General features: G+C 38.9%; 1 protein-coding gene across 1 annotated transcript; it reads right to left on the reverse strand.

Annotated features, from left to right (window-relative positions):
* Positions 1-420: 420 nt before the first annotated feature.
* LOC127648026 (DNA (cytosine-5)-methyltransferase 1-like) lies at positions 421-25610 on the reverse strand. The gene is made up of 35 exons (XM_052132590.1): positions 25409-25610; positions 24660-24702; positions 24169-24276; positions 23854-24091; positions 23665-23737; positions 23385-23454; positions 23271-23305; positions 23138-23192; positions 22983-23066; positions 20404-20513; positions 20199-20317; positions 20001-20093; positions 19549-19700; positions 19282-19469; positions 18806-18823; positions 18251-18434; positions 18064-18161; positions 17531-17681; positions 17186-17301; positions 16909-17107; positions 16680-16813; positions 11275-11454; positions 10932-11156; positions 10592-10784; positions 10400-10490; positions 10187-10318; positions 9815-10097; positions 9572-9717; positions 9193-9355; positions 8895-9072; positions 1746-1941; positions 1494-1657; positions 1017-1133; positions 828-918; positions 421-728 (listed from the first exon to the last, which is right to left on the reverse strand). Exons 1-35 carry the CDS (start codon positions 25453-25455, stop codon positions 703-705), a joined length of 4500 nt encoding a protein of 1499 aa, XP_051988550.1. The 5' UTR covers positions 25456-25610; the 3' UTR covers positions 421-702.
* Positions 25611-25832: the final 222 nt, after the last annotated feature.

Consider the following 25832-nt stretch of genomic DNA (forward strand, 5'->3'; position numbering starts at 1 on the left):
TTTCTATTTTAAACTTTCTGGCCTGTTAAAATAGCATTAAGTATAAAATCTCACTTGCAGAGGAGCAAGTTGAAATTGGCTCAATGTCAGATGCTATTCAAATTGAAAATAATCTGGAATATTACAAACCATTTTTAAAACCAAAATCAGACCGGATACAATTCCAAACAAGTGAGTGTAAATTTTGTAATTTACAGGATAAAGCTTGTACATTATGCATATTTGTCAGAATGATCAAGAATTAGGAAAACATTGACCACTATAATTTAAATTTCAAACTTATTTCAGCATTAACACAAACCAGAAAAATGTAATATTAGTAGGGTGCAAACACCCATGCTTATTAAAGAGTAAAAAAAAAAAAAAGATCCCTTCAGGACCATTTATAACAATCCATGGAACATAAGGGTGCAAGTCCATTTGATAAGAGCTTTATTTGAAATATTACAACATATAAAAACTACATAGAATTTATACCACCATCTTAGAGTGGATATTGCAAATACACTTAAAATCAAAAATCACATTTATAAATTGATAAACATCACATAATGGCACTGCACAGACGGTCCATAGTAATGCCACATGAGTGGCTGGGCTCCAAACCAGTTATGAATAAAAATGGAATGAGTTTACTGGACTGAGACATTAGGCATTCAAGCAAAATGCAATGTTGAATGGAGAAAGATGGCTGTCACAAACCTACACCTTCTCTTGCTTCACAGGCTCTGAGAGAAAGAGGAAGAAAAGTAAAAGATAAAGCCTTAAAAGCCTTACAGTGATGGTTCAACCAGCACTTCACCAAATACACCGTAAACGTGATTTACCTGTAGCGTTCTCCCTAATCCTCTCCAAGACACATTTCTTGATTTCAAGGCCAATGGCTTTGGAGAGGGGTGGAGGCACAGCATTTCCAACCTGAGTAAATACAAAGCAAAGACGATACAGGAGTTGGTGCTAAATGTAGGTAATGCATCTCAAAACAATCAAAAAAGATTCCAATACAGTCGTCCTACCTGTCTGTGCTTGTCTAGAATGTTGCCAAAGAAGCGATAGGTGTCTGGGAATCCCTGGGAGCGAGAACATTCCCTGACACTCACTACACGGTGCTGCTCAGGGTGAAGCACACGTCCCTAGGAAAAACTATGCCTTAAACAGTAGTATTTATAATATAGTTAAACTTTACTAATGACTCATTTGGGGCACACCACTTAACAAGTTACAACACAAGTCCAGTATCAAGATGTCAACACAGTGACAACCCACCAGTAAATCACAAGAAATGCTTAGAGGTGTTATCAGGAATGAGATTTGACCAAAGAGATTACAGTAGGTGGGACTTCAAAAAGGTCTCTGCTGCACAATACTTTTTAGTCACGGCAAGTTAGGACAAAAAGCCTCTTCATGGAAGACATGCGATTAATTAGTTGTACTGATATTATAACTGGGCACTGCAAGATGCAGTGAAGAAGTCTTCAGGGTTGTGACAATACCTGCTTTCCCATGGGCTCAGGATTGGTAACCGTTGTGCTGAAGAATCCATCCCATTCCAGCCTGCCGTACAGGCCAGCCCAGTGGTTGTGGCGGTTGCCCGTGTGAGGCAGACACCAGGGAACCAGTGTGTTGAACTGCCTGTCTGCAGGGTCACACGGTTTTCCTAGTATAAAGGAGAAATTAAAGTGTGAAGTTAGGACTTCAGAATCTGACTTGAATCAAAAAACGATTCTTCATGTGGTAGAACATACCCTCAGAACAGGAACACACTCCTCTCAGAGCACCAGTGCCACTACGGCCATTCTTTTTGTCAGGGTGAGTGTAGCGAAGCTTCTTTGTGGTAGTGCCGTCCCGCAACCGCACCTCAATATTGGGCAGATCCCTCCAATCAGACCCAGGAGCCAAAGGAATATGACGCATGCGGGCAGCCACCAGGGCACTCATGTCCTAGAACAGCACAAAGACAATTTAAAAAATTTAATTACTTCGCTTTCTACTTTAACCTAAAATGAAAATGCTCTAATTTTCTCACCCTCATGCCATTCCAGATGTGTATGACTTGCTTCAGAAAAACACAAAGATTAAGAATATTTCAGCTCTGTAGGTCCATAAAATGAAAGTGAATGACGACCAAAACTTTGAAGCTCCAAAAATTACATAAAGGCATCATAAAAGTAATCCATACAACTGCAGAGGTTTAATTAATGTCTTTTGAAGCAATCCGCTGGGTTGAGTGAGAACAAATCAAAATGCAACTCTTTCCCTATAATATGAATTTTTACATCAGCAGCCTCTTTGGCGATCATGTCAAGCTTGATTACACTTCCTATATCATCATCTAACGCTCAGCGTGTGTATCAAGCAATAGGTAGTGTAACAGAGCTTGAAATCATGATGGTGCCTAGACACAACGATGGCAAGATGTACAGTGAAAGGTTATATTTTGGCATGTTCTCATTCAAAACTGATAAGATGGCTTCCGAAGACATTGATTACACCACTGAGTCATGTGATTACTTTTATGCTGCCTTTGTGCTCTTTGGAGCGTCAAGGTTTTGGTCACCATTCACTGCATTGTATGGACCTACAGAGCCAAAATATTTATGTGTGTTCCGCAGAACATCTGGGATGGCATGAGGACAGGGTCCGAAATGAATTTTTAGCCCACCAACCAAGGTGGCTGGTAGATGAAAACATTTTTACCAGCTAGTCTTTACCAGCATTTTTTTTTTTTTTTTTTTGCATTTTACAAGTGGATTTTGAGACAAAATGGTAGGTAATAAAAGTTGAATGCCATGTAAGCAATTAAGGCTATTTTTTTGGCAGGAACCGGTTATAAAAGGGTTTTAGTCTTTCAACAGTACATATACGGTTTTAACCTTTTACAATTTTTATGAAAACTCAAGTGTGATAATTAAAAAAAAAAAACTTTGATAAAACCTTAAACAAATCCCTCATGAATGAAATAAAATAGTAGTCCACTTGCATTAAAAGTAGGGCAGCGACTAATGATTATTTGACTATTCTGTGATTATTGTAACGATTAATCATTAGCTCTTAACAGATTATTCAGCTTGTGCCCTGACTTAACGTGCTTGCAACAATAAAGGACAAAATAGTCTTGTAAAAATACCTCTAAATGACAATCGCCGAATTAAAAGTAAAAACACTTTACATTTTAATTCAGTAAAGAAATTCACTGCAAAAAAAAAAAAAACTTTTCCTTTTACAATTGTCTAAAAATCCTTAAGATAGATTTACTTGAGAAGCAATATAAGATATTTAGACTTGCTTTAAGAGGATGTATCATATATAATTGTATTTTGTATATACTTGTCTATTTTTCTTCACTTGATTGCGAGTGCAGTAAAGACAAATTATACTTGTATTCAAGATCTATTCTCTAAAAGCAAGTCTAAATATCTATATGCTGCTGCTCAGGTGAATGCATTTTTTTTTTTTTTTTTTAAGATTTAGATATTTTAAAATATTTGTATATATTAAATTCAACATTCTCAGATCATTTTTTCTTATGCAGTATAGCCGTTAAAAGGAAATGTACATTGTTTTAAATGAGTTTGATATTTTTATTGGAAAACAAAAACATTGTTGCAATGAATAACTTCTTCCCAATCCTGTAAAATCTGCCCAAAGTAAATTTAAAGCTGTTCTTGAACATTTGGGAGTACATGCATGGTTTCGGTAACTTTTGAAAGGTGACACTCTGAAGTTTTTTTCCCAGCAGTCAGAATTACTGTAAGTGATACTGATTTTGAGTAATAGAAGTTTGAACACAATGAAATAGAAGTTTGTTTTTCCACCAGAATCTTTTTTTTTTTTTTTTTTTTTGCATACAGATGCCTGCAGATGACTATAACTTGTACCTATTAGCTTGAAAACATAAATGGGATCACAGCATGAAGCCTTCCCTTGTCCAAGTTCAAATTTCATAATACCACAAAAATTTTTTTATATTTTACACTTGTTTTTCTAAGGGTACACCCAGGCATTTTACAAAAGTGTCTTTTGGATACTCCAAAAGGACCCTTGGTAACCATGGCCATATACCTAGATAAAAAGGCTACTACTTTTGAACACTTCAACGTACAGTCATAATTTTGGGCTCTAATGAAAGACACTTAGAGCTATATTATTCCATATCCACTATTAGTTTTGCTGACACAGAGTAACTGAGAGCTTTTTCCCTTCTTGAAACTAAACGTTGTGCATATAAGTGTCAAAACTAGTGCTATGGTGGAAAATGTGTTTATATAAAAAAATAAATACAAACTATTTACATACATTTTTACACAAATTATTTACAAAGGTGACAACTTTTCCATCTTTTCTGTATTCTACCTTTTTACAGCTTGATTCCTCACATCTCAGCAATTTACACAATGAAACAAAGAGACTCACACCTCCCCCAAAGGTCAGCAGTGACACACACACACACACACACACACACACACACACACACACCTTATATTCGACGTGTGTATATATATCGTTTTTCTTTGAGTACGTATATTTGCTGTAAATACAGTATACTTTTGCAAAACATGTTTTGGTAAAACACACATATACATATCATACCTATAGTGCTAGATCCTTTTTGTGAACTTCAGCTCGGCTTTCAACACAATCATCCCAGCTATACTCCGGACTAAGTTAAACCAACTCCCTGTTCCCACCTCTACCTGTCAGTGGATTACCAGCTTTTTGACGGACAGGCAGCAGCTTGTGAGGCAGGGAAAATTCACTTCCACCACCTGTACCATCAGCACTGGTGCCCCCCAGGGCTGTGTGCTCTCCTCACTACTCTTCTCACTCTACACAAATGACTGCACCACCAAGGACCCCTCTGTCAAGCTCCTGAAGTTTGCAGACGACACCACTGTCATCGGCCTCAGAGATGATGATGAGTCTGCATATAGAAAGGAGGTTGAACGGCTGGCTGTCTGGTGCAGTCAAAACAACCTGGAGCTGAACACGCTCAAAACAGTGGAGATGATTGTGGACTTTAGGAGGAACACCCCAACAGTGACCCCCCTCACCATTCTAAACAGCACTGTGGCAGCAGTGGAGTCATTCAGGTTCCTGGGCACTACAATCTCACAGGACCTGAAGTGGAAGATACACATCGACTCCATTGTGAAAAAGGCCCAGCAGAGGTTGTACTTCCTTCGCCAGCTGAGGAAGTTCAACCTGCCACAGACCTGCTGGAACAGTTCTACTCAGCAGTCATCGAGTCTGTCCTCTGCACTTCAATATCTGTCTGGTTTGGTGCAGCTACGAAATCAGACATCAGAAGACTACAAAAGGACAGTTCGGTCTGCTGAGAGAATTATTGGTTGCCCTCTAACCCCCCTTCAAGAACTATACACTTCCAGAGGTAGGAAAAAGGCTGTAAAAATCACTCTGGACCCCAGACACCCTGCCCACAACCTTTTTGAACTGTTGCCTTCTGGCCGGCGCTTCAGAACCCTGAACACCAGAACCGTCAGACACAGGAACAGTTTTTTTCCCCCAGGCCATCCATCTAATGAACAATTCAATTGCCCCATTGAGCAATAATTGTGTGCAATACACAGTTTAATTCTATTTATATTATGCAACATATCCACTTCTGCCATAACTTATATTGCTCTGTACATAATATACTGTATTTTTGTTCTTTATATAACAGATTGTAATAGATTTGCACAACGTGTGAGAGTATGTGTATGTGGGTATGTATGAAGGTGAGTGTGCATGTATGTATAATTATTTTTTGTTTTTATTACCCATGTCTTGCTGCTGTTTTTGGTATTGTTTGTATTGTTGTACACTGGAAGCTCCTGTCACCAAAACAAATTCCTTGTATGTGTAAGCATACTTGGCAATAAAGCGGATTCTGATTTGAAAGAAACAACGAACTAAAACCTCACACATGCACAAACAAATATAAACAACTCCAGCAAACAGTTCAAACACTCACTGGGAGTAACACACGACAAAAGGTAAATACAAAATGTGTATTCATCATTCAAACTAAAGCTTATTTTATGCGGAATATACAGTAATATAGGTTATAAAATACAAGAAAACACTTGTCCAGAGTAATTTCTCCTCCCTCTGCCTCGGAATCAACATGTGAAAAATCATCCGTATTTTGTTCAGAAATTTCATCTCCAGACTCATCGCCTTCACACCGAATGCATTCGTCTATCACATCCTGGAGCGAAAATCTTGTTTTCCTGGTCCGTTTTGCCATATTTCAATCTCCAAGTGTGTAAACAGTTCCAAAATTACACTATTCAGCTTTTACGCAAAGATGCACAAATCACCTCGTGCTAGCAAGTAAACATTACGCACACACTTTTGAGAAACATTCTTGAAACTTCCAACTAAAGCCGCATATCATTGTTTTCAGAATTTCATTGGCTATACCCGTCATCTACACATTCGGCTGTAATTGGCTTGATCTTTACACAAAGGAATGGGGGGGAGGCACTTACATTCGACACAGACTGTGGTTGGCTATTGAAGGCTATGGACAGGACATGGAAGCTCCTATTGGGTCAAATGAGGTGTCAATCGAAAGGTCAGAATGCAGCATCCATTTTGATACAGGATATAGGAAACGTTTACATCTGAACTGAAGTTAAAACCGAGAATATATGAAAGATTAGGCACAGCTGCTGGGTACTTTGAAATGATGCAACAAGAGTCTGAGTATTTATTCATGTAATGATGTGATATGGACTAAAATTTTACTTGATTTGATCGTTTGGACATTTGACAATGTAACACCGTTTTTGTCGGAAGTTATGGATCAGTGGACTACTATGAGGCTTCATAGGTGAGTTGCCTAAATTTTGTTATTGTTTGTTTATATGTTGGTGGTCTGACAAAGATTGTACCTGCATCTTAAAATGGTTTATATCAATAGAAAAATCAAGAAATGTAGCTTTCCAAAGATGTGTGGCATGTGTACCAATGTACACACAGCAGTTGTGTACATCGCATAGTTTTATTTTTAACATTTACAGGCCCGCCCGCAGGATGTTATCCGATTAAGATAATTTTTTGTCGACGTTGTCGATAACGTTGACTTATCGTTTCAGCCATAATTAAAGTCAGGGCAGACTATTAAGACAAGAGAGTCTTGCAGTAATTACATTGAGGTTCCTCGTCTTTCAGATTAAATACACGTGATTCTTGAGTGGCCCATACGACACCTGGTGTACACCACTTGATCATGTCTTGTTTCAAAGGAAAATAAAAGTTTGCTGGAGATAGTAGGGTATATTTCATGTAATTTGTAACACACACGCTCTACTTGCCACTTGATTAGATACAAGAGCTCAGAGTAGGCCAGCGGAATTTTACATTGTTATTGCCATATTGAGAGCTTCTTTAGCAGAAATGTCATCTTGTTCATTTCCTGACAAACCAGGATTACTTGGAACCCAACAGAAGAGGATACTGATGTAGTGTCTCTGTAAAAGGTCTACTATAGTTTGTATGCAATCCATTAAAAGATGATCAGACTTGAGTTTCAATTGCTTGAAGACAATATTGAGTCTGTAAAGATAACATTTTGTTGTGCATTTTCTGTGTTACAGGGCTAACAGTAGGGCCTCTGTTTTTATATATATATAAAAACATTGTCCTGGAATGTGCAAGCCATAATGCTGGTGTTCAGTCACTACTGCTGCAGACACACCATTGCATATGAGACAAATAAACAAACAATACTGGATCCATGATTAAAAGTGAACTGCATTTAAAGAATTGTATTGGTTTTATGAAATATTTAATTGCCACGTAATTCAATTAGAATAATTTCAGATTATTCACTTACTACTAAACTTGTATTCAAGTACATGTTATCATCATATCAACAACCAGCAAGTAACTCTCATGAGCCTAAAGTACACACAACACATTGGCAACTCTTGGTTTACTTTTGAGTCAATTAACCTTTTCATGAGTTGTCTAAATTTCTCTGTAGTGCCCCCTGGAGTGAGTTTTGCACATGACAAGGTCAATGTCATGTGTCAGTCAAAAAAAAAAATAAAACAATTTGCCTCTATATGCACTGTTTGAGTTCAGACAGTGTGTTTGCGTGCGACAAGCGCAAAAGTAAACAGACTTGGTTGCCTGCATCGTATTAGTCATGCTCTCAGCATGTTTTCATTGTGACTATGTAAGTTAACTGTTCTCGTGGTGCTTTGGTCTCTTTCAGAAAAACAAACATATGCCTGAAAAGACTGAGTTAATGAAAACTGCAGCTACACCTAATCGACAGACATGGCTGCATGCATGAAGATCGCATTTAGATGATGCTGTGCATATAAGAGCCGTTCTATATAAACTTCCATATACTGACTGTAGGCCTACAGAGCTCTCTTGAAGACAAAACTAGAACAAGTTTAAAATTTATTTTACAAGCTGACAAACTGATAGAAAGCAAAAACCACCCACCAAAGTGGCCTGTGTTGCTTCACCATCCAAATAGAAAACGTATCCTCAAACAAGGTCCAAAATTAGTGCCAAATGTGGGTGAGTAAATAAGAGAAATTCTCTTTTGCAAGACTACATTTATTGGGTAGTTTACCCAAAATGAAAGACAATGTAGCTTTGAACATATCTTTACAACATTGAAACTAGCTGTCGGGACCCAAACCCTAAAATAATATCCTGAGCCTCTCACTGGAAATTAAGGTTCTTATTTATAAACAAAATGGAACTTGGGTATTAGAAGCAGTCTTGCATCAAATTCCTACATGTGCAGGAAGCAAAAGCTAAATCAGAGAGCCAAGATTCTCAACACTTGACCCATTTTGCAAATTTCCAACTAAAGTCAATTTTAGGAAATACACCTCCAAGACCAAATCAGAAGAGGGACTGACCTTACATATGTGGTCCCTGAGGATGGGCTGGTACTGAGAGCCACGAATGTGCCTCTGGAACCAGGACTGCGGCTCACCGTTGTAGGAAATCTCAAGTGCAGCAGCTCCGTTACGGATCTCTGGGAGGTCAGACATGGTGTCTCGCACTGTGATGGTGCGATAAATGCCCCCATTTCCACTGGAAAAAGGATTAGATAATATAAAGATTGTGATATTTACTAAGCAGATCTGCAAAACACACATATTAAAAGGTCACAAAGAGCAGAAAACCATTTGTTCAGTGTTCACATATGCTTACCGAGTGACGTTGCTGACAAATCTTTTTTCGTCAACAACCACACTAAGAGAGCATGCACGAGGAGCGAACACATGCAGGGGTTCAGGGTAGCGGGGCAGCTTTTCTCCTGGAGCAGCAGCCAGAACGATCGCCCTGCGTCGTGTCTGGGCCACACCATACTGCCCTGCCTGCAGAGGTCCAAAGAAATAGAGGCATTGACACCCAAGAACCAGACATTTCCCTTTGATGATTTAAGTTCCCTTAAGTGCAAATTACTTGACATTCCCATTTGGATTAGTCGTTTTCCCCCTCCATTTACTGATGTCACATTCAAATTCTAGAGAAGGCTGTATGCGCACATGTTTAAAATAAATAATTAAAAATGCTGTTCCATTTCGACTTGCCTGTAGCACACCAAATGTGCACTGATAGCCCATGCGCACCAGACAACGCAGAGTGAGCTTCAGGACCATAGAGCGCTTGAACGACACAAAGTTCCTCACATTCTCTAGCAGGAAAAATTTGGGTCTGTAGTAGTCACAGTAACTGAAAAGGGACAAACATATTGGTGAACATTCTGCATTTATAGCTGCAAGAAAGCATTAATTATATGCAAAAAGTATTATTTTACTGTTCTGCTGACCTCAAATAAGAAACCACTAGAGAGTTCTTGAACTTTGAGTAAGTGCGCGAGTTAAAGCGGTTCATTCCACTGAAGCCTTGGCAGGGCGGCCCACCACAGAGCATCTCCACGTCACCCTTCTGCGGCAGCTTCTGTCCAAGGGAGTTGGTCTTCTCTCCGGACATCACCAGCTTGAGCAGGACATTACAATCTTCTGTGAAGACTGTGGTGCCTGGATTGTTCAACCTGAATGCCTGAGCAGCAGGGTCCCACATTTCTATGGCCCAATTAGTTTCGGAAATGCCTGTTAAGGAATGAGAAAAAATAAAAAACTTAGTGCTATTAATTGCATTGCTTTTAAAGCTTGGACAAGGGACTGAGTAATCGTCATACCTGCTTGATGGAAACCTTCAGACAAACCACCACAGCCAGAGAACACATCCAACGAGCGCAGTTTGGGGACCGCAGGCTCTTGTGGCCCTGGATCTGGTGACTCCTGTGAAGCTGCTTTACCCTTCCCTTTACCTGCAGAAGACAGTGCTGTAACAAAATACGAACACTCCCCTCCATGCACCAAGTCAACTTTATAATTCAAATCACAAATACCTTTGCCCTTTCCTTTCCCCTTGCCCTTATTCACAGCTGATCGGGCATGATTGGGAGGATCCTCAAAGCTCTTAGTCTTGGCATTGTAAGCCTGTAAATGGAAATGCATACAAAAACCTTTAATGAAACTCGTCATGTATGCCCCAACAGCCTTGTTTAAGTTTCAAATATGCTCGTCCCCCCAACCCACACCTCCAAGAAGTAAAAGCGATCAGGTCCTCTGTTCGAATAGTCCTGCACACTTTCCACCAGATCCTCAGCATACTCTACACGACAGCGGCCCAGCACCTCTGCCATTTTCACAGTCACTTCCTCATCACTCCAGTACAGCTGGTTTATGTCAGAATGGTAGGCACCCTTTGGTCCTTTATGAGTGTTCTCTGGTCTGAAAGGAAGTCATTGTAAGGACAGGTCAGTTTAACGTACAGATTTGCTGTAGAGCAATTGGAAGTTAATTTCCTAGACTGAAGACAACCTTTAAAAAAGGCAGATTCATTGCCTAATCTCATGCAAGAGTGAAAGCGGGAGTCACCTGTAAAATTTATAGAGGCGCAACTTGATTTCACTTGTGTCTGGCTTTCCATTACTACGCTTGCTGCAGAAGATTTCTTTGATGCGCCCAATGCGGAAGGGCTCTGGAGCATCCAGGTTTGAGCCCTTGATGTAATCAGAAGACTTTCTGTAGTATTCTGGGTAAAGATCTTCATCAACATCATCCTTCCGGTGAGAACGCTTCACTGGGCTCGCAACCCTCACCCTTACGGAGAAAAATGTACATTAATTAAAATAAACTCAAAAGCATAACATGTTTGTCATCAAGATGTACAAAACCTCAAACCAAGCTTGAACATCTGTGAAAGGCAGGGGAAAATTACCCAAAATGAAAGGCCTCTGGTGACAGGTATACACCGTCTCCAACTCTGTACTGCTCCCCCTTTAGGGTTGTCAATGCATAGAACACTTTAGAGTCACTCTCCTCATCCTCTATTAGTTCATAGGCATGAGGTGAATCCTGTTCCTCTCGTTCCTTATTCCTCATGCAGCTGGCACAGAACCTGCAGAAACATCAACACTACTTGTTTACATGTATGATGTTTACAAAGATAAAAATAAAAAAAATAAATAAATAATAAAAAAAAAAAGGTCATGACACTTTAGCATCAGTGTCTGAAATCCACTTGTATTAGATTTCTTGCTCAAAGTGTCAATTAAGTTTTACGCAACCATTTTCCACCCACTGACCATTAAGAACAGGCATGTAATGATCTTATGACTGGTTAACCTTAACTGGCTTAGCTCACAAGGTCTATGCAAAAGTTCCAACTAATCATCCTGACATCAATATCAGAGCTTGTGCAACTTTGTTATGAATTTGTCATGGGCTCTATCTACATTGCACACCAAACAATACATTTCAAAAGAGAAAAGGAAAATCATAGAACCCTGTTTTCACATGGTATTATGATGCATCTCAGGTGAGACAAATTGCCATTTACAATAAAAAGTCTCCTGGATTGAGGTCTTTGATTTCATGACGACACATCAAATCACTGTTAATGTGTAACTGCACAATAAACCGCAAAGGCAAAAGCACAAATAAAACAGGAATGCCGTTTCTCCCAGATGCATTTGAAATTTAATCCTAGCACAAAAACAACTTTGTGTAATGGTTACATTTATATTGCGCTTTTCTGACACTATACTCAAAACATTTTACACATTGAACAGGGGACTCTCATTAACCACCACCAACTTTGAGCAGAACTGTTATTTTAGTTAAGTTACCTGTATTAAATAGGGATGAGCATGAGTACTCAAGGACTCGGACGTGGCAGCAATGATCGATCACGAAAACAATGATTGATGGCGATTACGCATGAGACTTTTCACTTAATTCGAAGTCCATTAACACTTACCTGAAAACTAAAACATGTCAAAAAGGGAGCATATTTTTGAGATTGATTACGTTGTGACTTTGAGGGGTATTAGAGAATTCTCATGGCAAACAAACTGATACGAAACTGCAATGCTATCATTACAATAATCAAAGAGTGTAATTAACAGTGTTTTGAACAGCTGTCTCTGCCAAACGTTTGCTAAACACGCTTTATCATTTAAAAATGTAAGAACTTTGACAGGTTAATGGATATTATTGAATAAAAGTGAATGATTGTCACTGACTAAATCTCCCTGCCCTGTGTAACGTAACACACCTGCATCTCGACGGAATTAAGATTTCCACTCGAGTTTCCAAGTTAGATGTCTGATAGAAGTCCTACTCTTTATTATTCCATAGAAAAACCTTGGATATAGGTGAAAACAACCTTAATCTTTGTTTTCTTGATTCCTCTCCTTTAGAGTCAACTGAGACCTTTAAATATCTTGGTGTTTGGTTGGAAACTGATTTATCTTTCAAAACTCATGTACAAGCATTGACAAACAAACTTTACTCTCGTCTTAAAATACTTTATCAATCTGTTAAATGTTTTAATTTTCCGGTCAGGAAAAGAATAGTCTTACAGCTGCTTCTGCCTATTTTGGACTATGCCGACATTATTTATCAGAACTCTCCTGCTTCTTGTTTGCATTCCATTGATGTGGTCTACAACAGTCTTTGCCGCTTTGTTCTCCGTTGTCCCTTCAGGACACACCACTGTGTGTTATACAGACAGTTGTCCTGGTTGGCCCCTTCGGCCAGGAGACAGTCTCACTGGTTACAGTTTATTTTTAAAAGTTTTTACTTGAATTATCCAGTTTATCTCAAGCAACACTTGGTGCTTTATAATTTGCTATGCAGCCTGCGTATACAATGATCAGATTTTTTTTGTTGTTCCTAGAGTTAAAAAACAAGTAGGCAAGTATGCATTTTGTTTTAAGGCTCCATATGATTGGAACAATCTTCCTCTTTTATCCGTTCTTTAACTTCACTTACAGCGTTTGAAGGGCTCTCGAGGAAAATCTTCGAATATTTGTCTTTGTTTGTTTGACCATGGGCTTCAATGGTCATGTGTTTATTAATTCTAATTTTTATGTCTTCATTTTTATTCATTTATTTATTATTATTGTTATTTTTATCCTCAATTTATTTTTTCTTTTTTTTCTTTTGTATTACTCTTAGTCCTTGACCTTGTGCAATGCTAGTCATGTGGTTGTTTCTCTATCATGTTATCTATAGGGATCGTGTTGGGTAGGGTGGGGTTGAGCATTGTGAGCTGGTGTGTGTGTGTTGTTGTGTTTTGTTGTGCGGTTTTTGACCGTGATATTTGCTCTGCTGTTTTGGTTCTTTTTTTGCTTTGATGTACTGGAGGACCCCCTCGAAAACAAGATGCTTCATCTCAAGGGGTTAATCCTCGTAATAAAGATATATGTTTATAAATATGGTGTCATTCCGTTTAACTTTCCTCAGTTGAAAAGTGGAAATTCAGACTCAGTTGAATGGAATGCTTCATGAATCACAGCAACAATACAGAACACAGCAGCGAACATTTGGACACACATTGTGCATGAGGCAGTGTAAAACGGGCGAGTGTTTCAAACAGCTAGACAGACACAGTTCAATGGAACAAAATGCAGCATCTTCAAAACTGAACATCAACATAACACATTAAAAACAATGGTTATGGCATCTCCTGTTATTTGAAAATATTCTGTTCAAACGGTCACTAAATAATTGGTGCGCACTTCCTAAAATTACTACGGTAACCTGAAGGAAAAACGGACAGACGGGTGTTGTGCACATTCGATGTTTCCCATTAATTGACTAGACTCTGGCTGCCCGCCACAATCTAATTTCTCACACACACGCAGATATCTGCACTGGAATATTCCTGGATCAGTTATTTGGTTGAGGAGGACGACACATTGACGTAAGTAACCAGCCCTCTACATTGAGAGCAAATCACTCGCATATGAGTGTAAATTTCGCATTATGCAAACCAAAAATAAATAAATAAATAATAATTTGTTATTAGCCACTGGCAACAAGTAAATATTAACATTTCATACAGAGTCCCTTTTACTAAATAAAAAGCAGTTAAGAAGCTGGATTCACCCTCATCTTTCCCTGCATGATGTGTCATGCGTGCAGGTCAAAACACTTGGGAGTCTCATTCAGTTGAACTCTGAGCATCTCAGAGAACCGCACCACGAACATCATGTGATGAACCACATCAAGCGCTCTGATGTGCACACGGTCTTCAGAGACTTGCGACAAACTCCCGCAAAAATATAAACAAGGTACAAACGTATTCATTTTATGAACGTAAAGCACTCCAGTTTCACAAAATCTGTGGTCATTGTGGGTTTATTCATGCAGTGAGAAAGAGGAGATGCCATGCTCTATTCTGCTCTTAATCAGGGTTTCCCGCAGCACTTATGCGAAACTAAGTTAGGCGTAGTTAAGGCAGCCACCTAAGCAACACACGCCTGCCGCCTTAACTACGTCGTCAAAAAAATATATATGAGCGATATTTGCTGTGTTACTCGGTCCCGTTTTCTCCCTTTCCATCTTTAAATATGTGATAAGCCTTCGTGTTCGCTTCAGTCTTGTTATCAGCGCGTTCTTGCGCAGCGGCGCCGAGCGAGTGTGTGTGTTCATCGGAGCCTCATTGGTCTGTCACTGCTCGTCAATGTCAGAATATTTGAGATGACCAATCAAATCAAAGTAGACGGGCTTTATGTTCACAGCGCGAATTTTAGCAAAGCGACTCGACAGTAAAGGAGCGACTCGACACGCTTCAGTTTACGGTTGGTCAAGTGCGAGATAAGATGCAAGTTGCTAAACTAAACATTTGCTATTTTACAGTTTTTTTAGGTCATAAATGTTAAACGCATCACAAAAATAATCAGGCAAATTAATAAACTTTTGTCTCTTTTCGCCATTTTGAACTGAAAATAGACCACTATGTGACGTGACTGATGTAATGTAGCCTAATAATTAATTTACTGTCATTGTGATGGGACAAGACACATTAACCAGGGTACCCACAGGATCTTAAAAGCATTGAAAAATAATCTCAAATTAAGGCCTTAAAAGCCTTGGATTTGGTATACAAAGTCTTGGATTTCGTTACAAAGGTATTATATATTTTTTGCCTTTACTAGGATTAAGTTCATACCATAACAAAATTAACTGTTACTAATGCAGGCTAATTAAAAATTCATGCAACGTTGAGTGCATCCCGCACTCCACGTCATAGCAGAAAGCGAGAAAGTGTGTGCACCGTTACTATGGTTACTAGGCAAGTGAACTGCAGAACAAGATAGTAGCCAAGCGTAGTTTGTCATCTGAAGTGGGAACGTTTCAGTTTAATGCCAGAATTCAATCATTTAAACGCCAAATCAGAGCTTTTCTGTTAAAAGAACATGTTTTCTACCCAGTACGTCTATTAGATGTAATGTTATTACCTTGACAAACTAATACATCATTAAAAAGATATGACTCAAGTTTCAGTATTTGTCTTCATTTGTGTCAGGAGTTATGCAATTCCAAATACCCCCCAGGTTGGCTGGGTTACAAAAACAGCAAAAAAAAATAAAGTTACAATCACGATGATTCAATTAATAATAAAGTTAGCATTACTAGGTTAATCGGCATAACATTACAATGCTTAAGGCTTCACTGAATCGGACATCACTATTTGTACCTGCTTTTTAGAATGGTTAAAGCATGAAATTGTTAAAGCTACAGTAACATTTCTTTGTTTCATAAATTTAGAGTTGGGCAACAAATCTTCACATGACAATTTTCATAACAGCCTATAATAAATAGACAATACACTGGAACAAGATGCAATGAATGCATAGACGTTTGTCAGACGTGTTATTTTATACAGTTATGAACATGTAATTGGCCCTCGAGTACTCAAGTAGACAAAATTACCAAAATGCCTATCCCTAGTATTCATGCTTCATAAGTTAGAGCTTGTCATCTGTCACTGCATGTCAGTGTTCTGTGAAGTTCATGCTTTCAAATTTTCTAATCTGACATTTCCTTTTAAAGCAGCTCATAACTGGAAAAGTTTTAACACAGTGGTTGATTGACAGGTGAGGGGTGGTGCTTCACTGCTGTCTGGAATGCATTCAGGACAGATTAGGATTCACCCCAAAATGCAATGTGGTCACATGCATTTTTGACTGCCTTCGTGGTTTGATCGCAAAATGCTTTTGACCTCATTTAGACCAGTATTAAGCACTGACCACATGTGATCGGATCACCCGAAACATCTTAATACCAGGTATTAATCTCCCATGATATGCTCCCAAAAAGCAATCGACTCACTTGTACTTGCAATCCTCAGAAGATGTGACATTGGGAGGAGTCTCAAAGCGAGCACATTCACCTTCATACCAGAGCTGATAAAAGAAGCTTTTGCCATCATCGTCAATCACCTTAATGTCATCATCCATTCCACCCTGAAATCATGCAAACATTAAAACTTTCAGTTTAATCCAGGGCTTAGTGTTTGATGTTCTCAAAGAACAGATTCTAGAGATCTCAGTAGCTGTACCTCCATGAACCAGTTTTCAGAAGGAGCCTTGTAGAAAACATTGACTTTGCCATGAACGAAACTCAGCTGCATATCTTCACACTCGTCCACGAGGAAGAGCTCCAGAGGGTCAGATGATTCGCCAAGAACGGTGTCAGTGCCACGACAGAACCAGTGAGCATGGAACATCTTCTCAGTGTCCTCCCACAGTGCTGTAATCCTAAAAATTGAAGGAAAACTTCAGCAACTGAAGCAATGTACATAATGAAATGAGGATTCCTTATCTGTTGAAGGTTACCTGGCCAAATAGAGAGGATGAGACGGGTCATCAGGGCTGACGGACACGCAGTCGCCCACCTCCAGCACCTCATTCCCCACACTCATTTTCATGTAGTATTTCTTCTTTCCCTCAGTCTGAAAAAACAAAAGCAATACTTTCAGTGGGCGACCAGTGATTTAATGGGAGCAAATAAGATCTAGCCTACACAACTGAATTTTAAATGACATTTTACATAATTAACTGAGAAAATACTTAAATTTGCACTAATCTACAATGAAGTAAATTATGTAACTGACAATACATTGGTCCATTACTAAATATTTTCAATCTTGAAAGTGGACAGTGCATTATAAGAGCACATACCCTTATAGGCTCTCCCACCCAGCTGATTTTATTCTTTGTCTCTTTTTTCTTCTTGGTCTGAGATATTTTCTTTTTCTCTTTAAGTGGCAAGACCTCTTCCTCATCCAGATTCTCATCGTCCTCCGCTTCCTTCACTGCCAGGTTGGGACATCTGGAAAGGGACAAGACACCCATTTAACTTTAAAGAAGGCATGAAAAAAAATAAAAAAATAAATAAAAATCTTAATGCATGTTACTGGTCATACTGTGAACGACCATTCAAATTTTGTATTTGTTTTGTGAAAAAAATTCATGCAAGGCCGCTCAGCAGTTAAGCCAATAGACATTTAACCCCGGCCATTTTAAAAGCCTGTCATGTACACAAACCTGGTGTCCAAGCTGAAAACTTGGAATGTTGTGATGAAGAAAAATAATAATAAAAAAATAGATGATTTAAGAAGTTTACAAAAAGCACTTCATTTTGTTGCCAGGCAGTTGGATTGGGCAAACATGGTCTACAGTGAAGCAAGTATGACTGGACAGATTAAGCATACCTTCTCTTCTGACAGGCCTGTTTACTCCTGCCACTACCTCCAAACTTGATCATATCTTTACAGGCTGAACATTTGCCACAGTCTGGTGCTTGACACACCTGGGGTAAAAAAAACAACAACAACAACACATAATGACTTGCAAATTACAGCTTCATTGAGTTACAAACCAAAGAAATTCTCAACTCACCTCACAGACACCACAGCGCTGCCTCTTCACTCCACCTCCCTCCTTATTGTTCTGGTCAATCTGATCAGAGAAGAAAGTGTCAAAGATCTGGTAGACCAGTTTAGTGGTGGTGGCTTTAGTTGGGCCCTTGATGTCCTTCTCAATCTTGGTGGGATGACGAATGGCCTGTCTTCTGGCCGCTCTCCTAAAGAAGGAAATACCAAAGATATCTTGAGCCACAAACAGAACAGTTCACAAATAGCCAAACTGAAATTAAGCCATGCATGTACATGTATGAGGTCATAGGAGATAGAGTGGATTGACATTTTGTCGAGGCTGGGTGATGAGTTTCAGCACAAACTCAAGTACTAGATCAATTCAATACAGAACAAGGAAATTGTTCCTTCCTTTTAGCTTCTCCAAAGGGGCCACTTAAATTCAAACAATGGGAGCCCAAACATCAGTTATCCATGAAAAACACAAATTTGAACCAGTGGGGTAGCCACTGATAAGAGGGGGGGGGAGGGGGGGGGGGGTCACACCACACAATTGAAATATCAGGTTTCAGCTACATACCAGTACAGCTGTCGGCTGCTTTAGGTAAAGGTTAGAGGAACATTAGAAACATGAGATCAGAGAACAAGCACAAAGATATGTTTCAGACCTCTTTTCTTCCATCATTAAGTTACATAGTGCTTCACATTCATTAGATCTTGAACTGATATTTGGAATTTTGAAGATCAGCATTGGCAAGCTTTAGCTCCTTGTGCTTGTTCCAGAAAATATTACAATATCACTGCAAAGCATAATACTGTACAATTAATCAGCCATTGGCAGGTCCAAAGAGAATCTCGGCACAAACTACACAGTTTTACTTAGTCAATTTCAGATAATCCCTTGCAAATTTATACAGCAAATTAAACGTGTTGGCTAATTAAGTCAGCAGATTTACTACTTTCTGGATTCCCATTAAAACGGTCAACACTACCCAAAGTACACTGAAACAGTTAAGTAAATAAGGCATCACAAGAACTTTGCCAAACGAAACAAACCTCTTGCCCAAAGTAACACCAGCCAGCTTGATCAAGTCTCGCATGCAGGGAGTAACGATGATGGGCTGCTCATCAGAGTCTCCAGCCTCGTCGTAGCTCTCCACTTGCTCCACCACAAACTGGGCATGGCGCAGCAGTGTGTCCTCGGTGAAGCGGTTGAAGTTCAGCCCAGCAGGAGGAACTGTAGTCTAAAGACATTGAGGAAACTGGTCAGAAAATGCAAATGACAGACAAACAAATAAAGAGCCATGACACGAATAAACTTACTTCAATTTTATTCAGCAGGTCCTCATATGTAGCATCCTGGTTCTTTTGAAGAAATTCAACCACAATCTTGCTCATGTAGATCTTCTCTTGCATCAGAGCAAAAATTTGGGAATACTCCTCGCTGGGGTCCATTAGGATGTAGTCAGCAAATGCTGTGTGGAGAAGACATGATTAATTGTAGGAAAGTGCCAACACTGAAATTCTGGCCAATATTAATAAGTTCACAATTAACAAACTATGGCTGATAATCAATAAATGGCTATTATAGACCAAACTAAAATTAATAGTTTTGTGCTGAAAGAATATAAATGCACATAATAGAACTAAGAGCTGAAGTAACATTAGTAAAATAGGCAGGGGTTTTATTTCTATGCAAGTGAAATTAACCCAACTGATACTTCTGCATCAACACACAGCACTGTTGTTACATCAAGGGATGACTTAAAGGTTACCTGTAGTGAAACCAATCAATGCTTTCTCGCCACCATCAAACCCAGTGATCCACCAAGCATTGATGGGTCCAAGCTTTTTGGCAGGAACACCACCTGGAGAGAAGAGAGAGAAGTCAGTCTGAAATGGGTGATGTCAAAATGCTCAAATCATAAAAACAAAACAACCGCAGTCATTATTTGGACAGTCTAGGAACACACCATCCATGCACGGGTTGTCATCATATATGGGCTTAACGGCACAACTGAAGTAGAGTTCCACATTTTTCTCAATGAGGCCAGAGTCAAAAGGACACAGGTGTCCATGCTTGTCATAAACGCTGTGAATGAGAATGACAACATGGGTTAGTTAGATTGACAAAATCTTTTAAATGGGTGTTAAATTTGAGGTCTCTCTCCATATTACCTGAAATTAGTAATCTTGTGCTGGGGCAGGTCTTCATAACTCTCAAAACCATCCTCATTTGCATCAAAAAGGGAGAGACGCTCGTCCGTTAACATCTCTGGTTCATCCAGCTACCAGACAATATTAAAGTATTTTAAGAGTGCCAAATATTATGTACAACATTAAAATGAGAAATACACAGGTATGTGAGCGGAAATAAAAAAAAATAAAAAATGTCAAGCAAAGACTTTGCATTATGATCATTGTACATTACACAAAACTACTGACAGGAATTCAGGCAACCAACACAGGCCAATACAAAATTCACCAAGTAAACGTTACCCAACATATTGTGTAACAGTCAGCACATTGTTAATAATTTCGACAGGCAAGCAAAGTCTAAATATTATTTTAAAAAGATACGTTTGTGCATTGATCTACTACAAAAATAAAAGGACAGCCATTCTATTAAGTTATAACAAAGTTATGTAAATAAATATAAAAGAACAGGCCTATGAGAAACATGAACATAACATATAAACCTAAAATATTAGATCCTGTTACAGAATAAAATATTTTAAGTAATTTAACAGCTGGCACTTTAGAAAAGTAGTCTACTTGAGCTGCTCAAGTGGAAAAAAAAAAAAAAACACGTCAGCTTACATTACATTTTACACTTCATTTATGCATTTGACTAGTGCTGCACAATAAATCATATCACAATAACGATGTCAGCCTGTGCGATTATATGATGGTAAAACGCTGCGATTATATTAAATAAGTAAGTGCATGTGTGGACGTTACAGCCCATTCTCTCTGAGAGCTGTTTGCCCATTTTCTACACCGCTAATAAAAAGATGACCTGTCAATCTCAGTTTAGGAATTGGCACGTGTGGTCATGTCAGTTTACGGTGTTCAGCGTGGAGATAGATGCCGAGCAGACCGACACTGAACTGGTGGCCAGAAAAATAACACTGATCATAGCTTGGCGATATAGCTTTATTTCATCCTTAATTCAAGTTGATATTATACCGGAGCGTGCCAGGTAAATAAACACAAACTCCAAAACTGTCATTTTCGGTGCGGTCAGAGTGCGGTTCAACCAGTCACGGAACAGACACAATCTGAGCAGGAGTCCAGACCGGGAGAGATTTAAAGTTCTGCCGGGTGATACGCACTCTAACACGGAGACGTTCGTCTCTCACCCCCGCTGTCTGTAGTTTGCAACGTGTAGCATCATTGATGAGATAATCATGATAAGATCAATCTTATGTGAAAAACAACACTAAAATGACAACAAAGTGTGTGTGTATGTTATATTACACACACACACGCACACGATTTGGATAGACAAGATTGACAAATGCTTATCAATAATACTCTTATGGCCAAAATGATTCCAGTTTTCAGTGACTAAAACTACATTAAAAAGCACAGTAAGCCAAACAAAGCACAATTACAGATGTGTTTGCGAGTGTCACGCCATATGACGAGTGGTGGTGGCATAGTGGGCTAAAGCACATAATTGGTAATCAGAAGGTCGCTGGTTCGATCCCCACAGCCACCACCATTGTGTCCTTGAGTACGGCACTTAACTCCAGGTTGTCCCTGTAATAAGTGCACTGTAAGTCACTTTGGATAAAAGTGTCTGCCAAATGCATAAATGTAAATGACAAGTCTTCACAGAAATATAAAAAGACATGATGCACCGTTAGCAAAGTGGGATTTCAGAAAATGATCCACACATTTAGTGGTTTGAGTGAACCACACTTTTATATCCAGTTTCCTTTTCAAAAGAGTTTATAGAAAGTACATGTTACATCCTGCTTAAATGTCCCTGTTTGTTTGGACAATCTTATTTTCATGAAAATTTGTATGTTCTTATTTATTGTTCCATTTTATTTAGGTGTAATCTTGAGAAAATAACAAGTTTGCAGTAATGCAAAGATGTTATTTAATTTAGTAAAAATATTATTTTAATTTGAAAACACAGCATTTACAGTTGTTGTTACTAGTATGTATGAGTTGAAAAATACACATTTCAGCATTATCAGTAATCTATTTGTGCAATTTACTTGATAACCAAGCAAGTTGACTCATGATACCATTTGTTTATTATATCACAATCGCATATCGCAATATTAGCCTCAATAATCGCAATATGACATTTTCCCCAAATCGTGCAGCCATACATTTGACAGACGCTTTTATCCAAAGCGACTTACAGTGCACTTATTACAGTGACAATCCCGCCGGAGCAACCTTGAGTTAAGTGCCTTGCTCAAGGACACAATGGTGGTGGCTGTGGGGATCGAACCAGTCTTTCTGATTAACAGTTGTGTGCTTCAGCCCACCACACCAGTCCTGTGAAAGACGGGGCCTGACTCACCTGAAGCAATTAACCCCCCCCCACGCACACTCTTTTTAAACACATTTTTAGATTGGAAAAAACATAATAATAATGATATCAAATTAATCCAGTTACTATTATTATAAGGGGGCCTTCTGTTTATAGAGGTTCCTTACATTATACAACTAGTGACATTATTGAAATATTGGCCATGGCATCATCTGATGAACACTGCTAAAACCAAACTCACTGCATCATCAGGATCTCCCTGGAAGAACTTGAGGTCTGAATCATCCAGATACTGCCTACAGTCTGAACATTTTGGTGGAGGGGTCTAAAATACAGAATAATTAGATTAATTTAGTGCATTACAATTTAAGCAGAACAAACTGGAGTGAGTCTCACCTTAGCTGTGGACACAGGCTTGAAATTGTCATCAGTGGAGTTCTCAGTGACAGGCCTGGAAAAGAAAGGGGAGATTAAACACCTGGTTGAAGAAAAAAGAAAAATGATTAAATTGCACTTTAACATAACTCACATATTTTCCGTTTTAAGGCGTTTCTCTTCATGGACCTTGAAAAGAAGGGGGGTGGAGGAGGATATGACAACCATTGTCTTCCAATTAAAACCTTCAATGGGAAATTAACCTTACCTCCTCTGTTTTAACTTCTGAATCACCATTCATTGTTTCACCATTAAGCTCATCAGACTTGCGTTTTGGGCTATTAGGGAGAAAAAAAAAAGAAAAAAAAAAAGAGACCAGAATTATAAATTCTGCGACAACAGCTTAATACAATTAAATACTGTCACATACACTTCTAATTTTCCTTTGTAATTCAGTCGTTTAAGCAAGAAACTGCCATTACAGGCATTAAACATACCACATAAAATGGAAGTGGGCAAAAAATTCAGACATTAAATCGTTTACTTACACTCTAGAGAACATGGACATAATAGTTGGCTGTTTCCCAGAGTTACGTGTAACCCTGCTACTGGCTGGAGATTCTGTGGGAAGAAATGTGTTTATATGAAACATTCTACTTTAGATTCAATACAACGTTGAGATGCATCTATTGTAATGGATGCAGGAGAATTAGAAGCTTTAAATCTGTGCAACTCACTCTTGGGCTCAGAGTCTGCTTTACTGCGACGGCCACCCTTTCCCCTTGGGGCGCTGGGATACTTCATTACATCCCCATCCTCCTGAGTATCCATGGCTCCATCCTGCTCGGTATTGTCTTTATGAGATCCATTTTCAGAGAATACATTTGAATGTCCATTCTGCCCCACATTATCATCCTCCTTGCCAACTCCCAGAGCTTTCGTCAGAACTGCCTTCACCTCAGATGTGTACACCTCCTACACAAAGACAAAATCGCATTTGAGAATTTTGTTTCAGAAGAAAAAGAAACAGTAGAAAGGGAAGAGTATCTCACAGTGGATAGTTCTGAGCTCTTTAACTTGTCCTCAAGTATTTTGAGCTGGTCCCGAGTTTCAGCAAGCAGGAACTCCTGTAGTAACCGGAGCTTTTCCTTTACACACTCCTAGACAATGAAGAATTGTTAGCAAACAGATCACACAAGTTTCAGAAATATTAATGCAACTCAGAAAAGTTCACTGAACACATTGACAAGGATATCAAATTTGTAAACTTGAGGCCATTTCATGTTCTTAGTTTCAGAAGAGTGGACATACTCGATTTAATGCAGGTTCACGCTTAATTATATTTGAAGACAAATTTGTGCCTAAATAAATCTTTATAGTTTAAAATGGACAAGTTGGCTACTTTCAATTTCTTACTCTAACCTAATAAATGCTCAGCATATTATGGCAACTCATTGAGACATTTTTGACTGGTACTTGTTGGTACTTTTTTTTTACATAAATTGCATCTCATGATCGATTACTATGGTTGAAATAAGCTCACCTCATCTGACAAACTGTCTCCGACTTCCTCCAGCACCTGAAGCCTGGGAACAAGAAGGTAAACGGTTTCTCAACAACGCACTAAGTGCCCACCCACATTTGTAAGATCAGAATGACTAAACACGATTTAAACAAAGCAAGTAAAAATGTAAACTATTTTTTTTACTTGATCGCTTAGTTTGATCAGCACTTGACAGGGATCACGCTAGCACAGATGCTATCACTGAAAACCTCATGTAAACAAGCAAGCACACATGCAAAGGGAGCCGGTGTTTGTGTATTATAAAAAACAATGCTTTAGTTTGTATCTGCGTGGGTACACCACATTAAATGTAGTGTTTATGACGAATGAGCAATCATTAGTTATTGGATTGGATGACGTGATTGAGTAGCGGGAGAAAGAAGGCAAGCAGTGGCTTCTCTTGGACACGTGTATTTGGCGCCAAATGCATTTAGACTGACACCTGCGAGTCCGCTCACATTTCTCGCATCAAAACAACCAGTCGCTGCCTATTTTACCCGCTAAATGTGAGCTGATGGAGGTTGTGGATTTGTAGCACAGCTACATGCTAGCGAGACATAGCCGAATAGTTTAGTAAACGAATAGACTTCTCCAAAGAGCTCATAATGAGGCGGCGATTATGTGACATGAGCAATGTTTTAACAACTCGCGAGCACAGCACGCGAACCAACAAAATATCACATTTAGTATGTAATTATTGTTGCATTAAGGCAAATACAGCTTCATACCGTTCCTTGACATCCTCTGGCAGAGACAATGAGGTACTGGTAGGCATTTCAAGTTAGAACTGGTTCAAATAAAACGACAATTTTAAAATACGATTTAAAATAACAGATAAAAACGTTATTTAGATCTCACAGTGCCAACTGCGGCGCGCGCTGGTTTTATCAATCGTTGCTTGCAGCTGGAAAATACGCGCGGGCCGCCTTTTCGCGCGGAAACGCGGGCGAGTTGGACGCTACCACTCAGTGAATGTACGGGAATGAAATGTGCCAAATAACTTATCAGTTTCCATTTTGGCTACAAATGTTAAAAAAATTATATTGTAGGTGCATGTAATACATATCATAATCATGGGATATATATGATATCAGTGAACTAATGTCAAATGTTAAGTCCTTTTCAAGATTAATTTTCATGTGCACCCCTCTT

This window comes from Xyrauchen texanus, chromosome 8 (genome assembly GCF_025860055.1).
Source record: "Xyrauchen texanus isolate HMW12.3.18 chromosome 8, RBS_HiC_50CHRs, whole genome shotgun sequence".
In the NCBI taxonomy this organism is placed as follows: Eukaryota; Metazoa; Chordata; class Actinopteri; order Cypriniformes; family Catostomidae; genus Xyrauchen; species Xyrauchen texanus.